General features: G+C 46.1%; 1 protein-coding gene across 1 annotated transcript; it reads right to left on the bottom strand.

Moving 5' to 3' along the window:
• Window positions 1–410: 410 nt before the first annotated feature.
• LOC126336040 (neuroligin-2-like) lies at window positions 411–953 on the bottom strand. The gene has a single exon (XM_049999519.1). It carries the CDS (start codon window positions 951–953, stop codon window positions 411–413), a length of 543 nt encoding a protein of 180 aa, XP_049855476.1.
• Between the last annotated feature and the right edge of the window lie 2,003 nt (window positions 954–2,956).

The following is a 2,956-nucleotide window of genomic DNA, read 5'->3' as shown; positions in this document are numbered from 1 at the left end:
GAAATGAGATGGCGAATTTCATTCTTCGTTTGCGCCACCTCTGTAGCGTCAATTGTGAACATTTTGAAAACATTGTGATGTGATTGTTTGCAAAGATTGTTTTCATACGATTATTTTACTTATTTATGCTGATATGAGCTGTAAAGGTACAGCGCCATCTGTAAGCAGCTTTTGTAACTATTATTTCAAACTGCTGTATAAACTTCTTACAGCTTACACAATAAACATACCGTGTACTGTATTCGTCTAATGATCTTTGTTTTCGAGATATTTAATTTTGAAATCAGGGTCTCCTTTTCTGGACACCCTGTAGATAGGAATTTTCTTATCACAAGCAAAGCCTGTGACGTCTCAGAATCAGTGAAAATTTCTGTTGTTTTCCACATAAAACTGTAACCATTAATTGCAGTCTATGGCCACTTACCTTGTACTGGAGCATAGATGTTGAGGTAGAGGCAGTCTTCGCTCTGGTTCTTGAGGTGTGGCAGCAGCCTCTTGAGGTACTCGAGGCGGCCCTTGGGCATTCTCTCGAGGGCCGCCGTCTCGTTGCTGATGTCGGGCAGCTTCTGCGGGCAGACGGGGCCCAGCGTGTCGGCGATGCGCACACCTTCCCACGGCGACGGCGTGCGCGTCGGGCTGAAACGGTTGGAGCGCACGGGTGGCGTCGCGTACGGGATTCCCAGGAACACCTCCACGGGTCGCAGGTGGCGCGCGTGTTCCATGGGCAGCACGAGGCCCTGCAGTTTGCCGTAGCGCGTCTGCACGATGCGCGTCGACATGACGGGCGCCTGGCCCACGCCCAGGACGGGCAGGGGCCCGCCCCCGACACCGGTGCCGACGCCGCCGCCCCCGACGACGCCCCCGGGGGCCGGGACGCCCCCGGCAGGGCCCGACAGCTGCCACAGCAGCAGCGCCAGCAGCTGCAACAGGCTCGACCGCGACCCAGCCCGCATCACAGGCGCCGCGCCATACGCCAGCCTGCCCCTGGCTACTAGACCCGCCCGCGGTGCAAATCCCGCTTCTCGCAACCCATTTGACCGTCTCGTGGCAGACACTGGCACAACCGACAACACTCCTCTCCGCGCAGAAAATACGGGGTATCCCCCTTGACTAATTCACGGTACGAGCTACTTTCGACCGAGAACTTAACACAGTGCACACGTATCCTAACAGGAACACTTAAAGTGGCTATTATGCCAGATATCCAACAGTTACTTTCTACTAATTAGGCACCGGTTCAAGACACTGTATACTCTCAGCATGTTTGCGTTGTAAAACGAAGCATAAATTCCTGCTACCATACAAGAATATCTCCGTCAGTCGGAACCGTACGCCCACTCCCACTTTTCTCAAATGAAACAAAATTCGTACAGCCTGGCATGACACCTCTGCTTTCCACAATGCATGGCAACACAATCCAAAATCTCATCAGTTTCTTGTTTTCAAGCCAAACAATTACAGAGACTTAGTGAAATTTGTACTCTGAGCTGAATTCAATAAATAAAAACTGCTGTCTTTCAAAATCACACACGAATTTCACAGTTAGTAACTGAAACAAAATAGAAAAGACCAAAACCTTTTATCAGGAATTAGGTTGCTGTCCTTTGCGTACCGAAAACACTAAGTAAATTCTTGGTTTATGAATGCAGTGTTCTAAAAGGCCCCGTGAAACAGGCAGTACGCGTTCGTTTCTTAGTATTAGTGTTTCCATTGAAACTTCAGTCTCCTCTCGTCGACGCTACTACTACAGTACTTAGCCGACTGCTCTAACATGCTGATACAACGTGGGGATCGACGGGACGTCTCATAGCCGGACAACTTCATCGTGTGACCTTCCTTCTCGCTGGTATGCCGGCTAAGAGAGTACTTGATGCAGGGTGAAGGATCTGGCCTCCGGGCAGAGCTTGCGACATTTTGGCCATATTCCACGATGAAGACTCCTTCTAGAGGACAGAAGGGGCAAGGCAGTCTCAGCGACCGTCTCTCTTCATGGTATCCTGCAACAAAAGAAACCTAGCGTCAGAATTGTAGCTATTAATGTTTTTTTTATATAATTTGTCCTTAATTCTCAATATCTACCTAAATAGCAAAATTCAGGGAACGAAATACTGGTTACAAATTATAAAAAAACCGGACTTCAGTTATAAGAGTCGAGGGCATAAAAGACAAGCAGCAGTTGAGAAGGGAGTGAGACATGATTGTAGCCTATCCCAGATGTTATTCAATCTGTACTTTGAGAAAGCAGTGAAGAAAACCAAACAAAAAATTTGAGTACAAATGAAAGTCAGGGAGAAGAAATAAAAAGGTTAAGTTTGGCAAGTGACAACGTAATTCTGTCAGAGCAAGAGAGACGTGGAAGAGCAGTTGAACGGAATGCACAGGATATAAGATGAACATCAACAAAAGTAACACAATGATATTGGCATGTAGTCGAATTAAATCATTTGATTCAGAGGGAGTTAGACTACGTAACGAATTACTTAAAGTAACAGACAGATTTTGCTATTTGGGCAGCAAAATAACTGATGATGGCCGAAATAGAGAGGATACAAAATTTAGACTAGCAGTGGTAAGAAAAACGTTTCTGAAGAAGAAAAATTTGTTAACGTCGAACATAGATATCGGTGTTAGAAAGTCTTGACTTATGTATTTATGATGGGTGTAGCCGTGTATGGAAGTGAAACATGGACGATAACCAGTTAAGAAGAGAGTAGAAGCTTTTGAAACGTGGTGTTACAGAAGAATGCTGAATGTTAGATGGGTAGATCACTGGTTGTGAATAGAATAGGGGAGACAAGAAACCTAGCCAAAAGAAAGGATCGGTTGAGAGAACACATTCTGAGACATCAAGGCATTACCAAGTTAGTACTGGAATATAGTGTGGGTGTAGAGGCAGACCAAGAGATGAATACAGGAAACAGATTCAGAAGGATGTAAGTTGCTGTAGTTAATCGGA

The sequence above is a fragment of the Schistocerca gregaria genome, chromosome 2 (genome assembly GCF_023897955.1).
Source record: "Schistocerca gregaria isolate iqSchGreg1 chromosome 2, iqSchGreg1.2, whole genome shotgun sequence".
NCBI lineage: Eukaryota > Metazoa > Arthropoda > Insecta > Orthoptera > Acrididae > Schistocerca > Schistocerca gregaria.
This window is presented reverse-complemented; position numbering and strand designations above follow the sequence as displayed.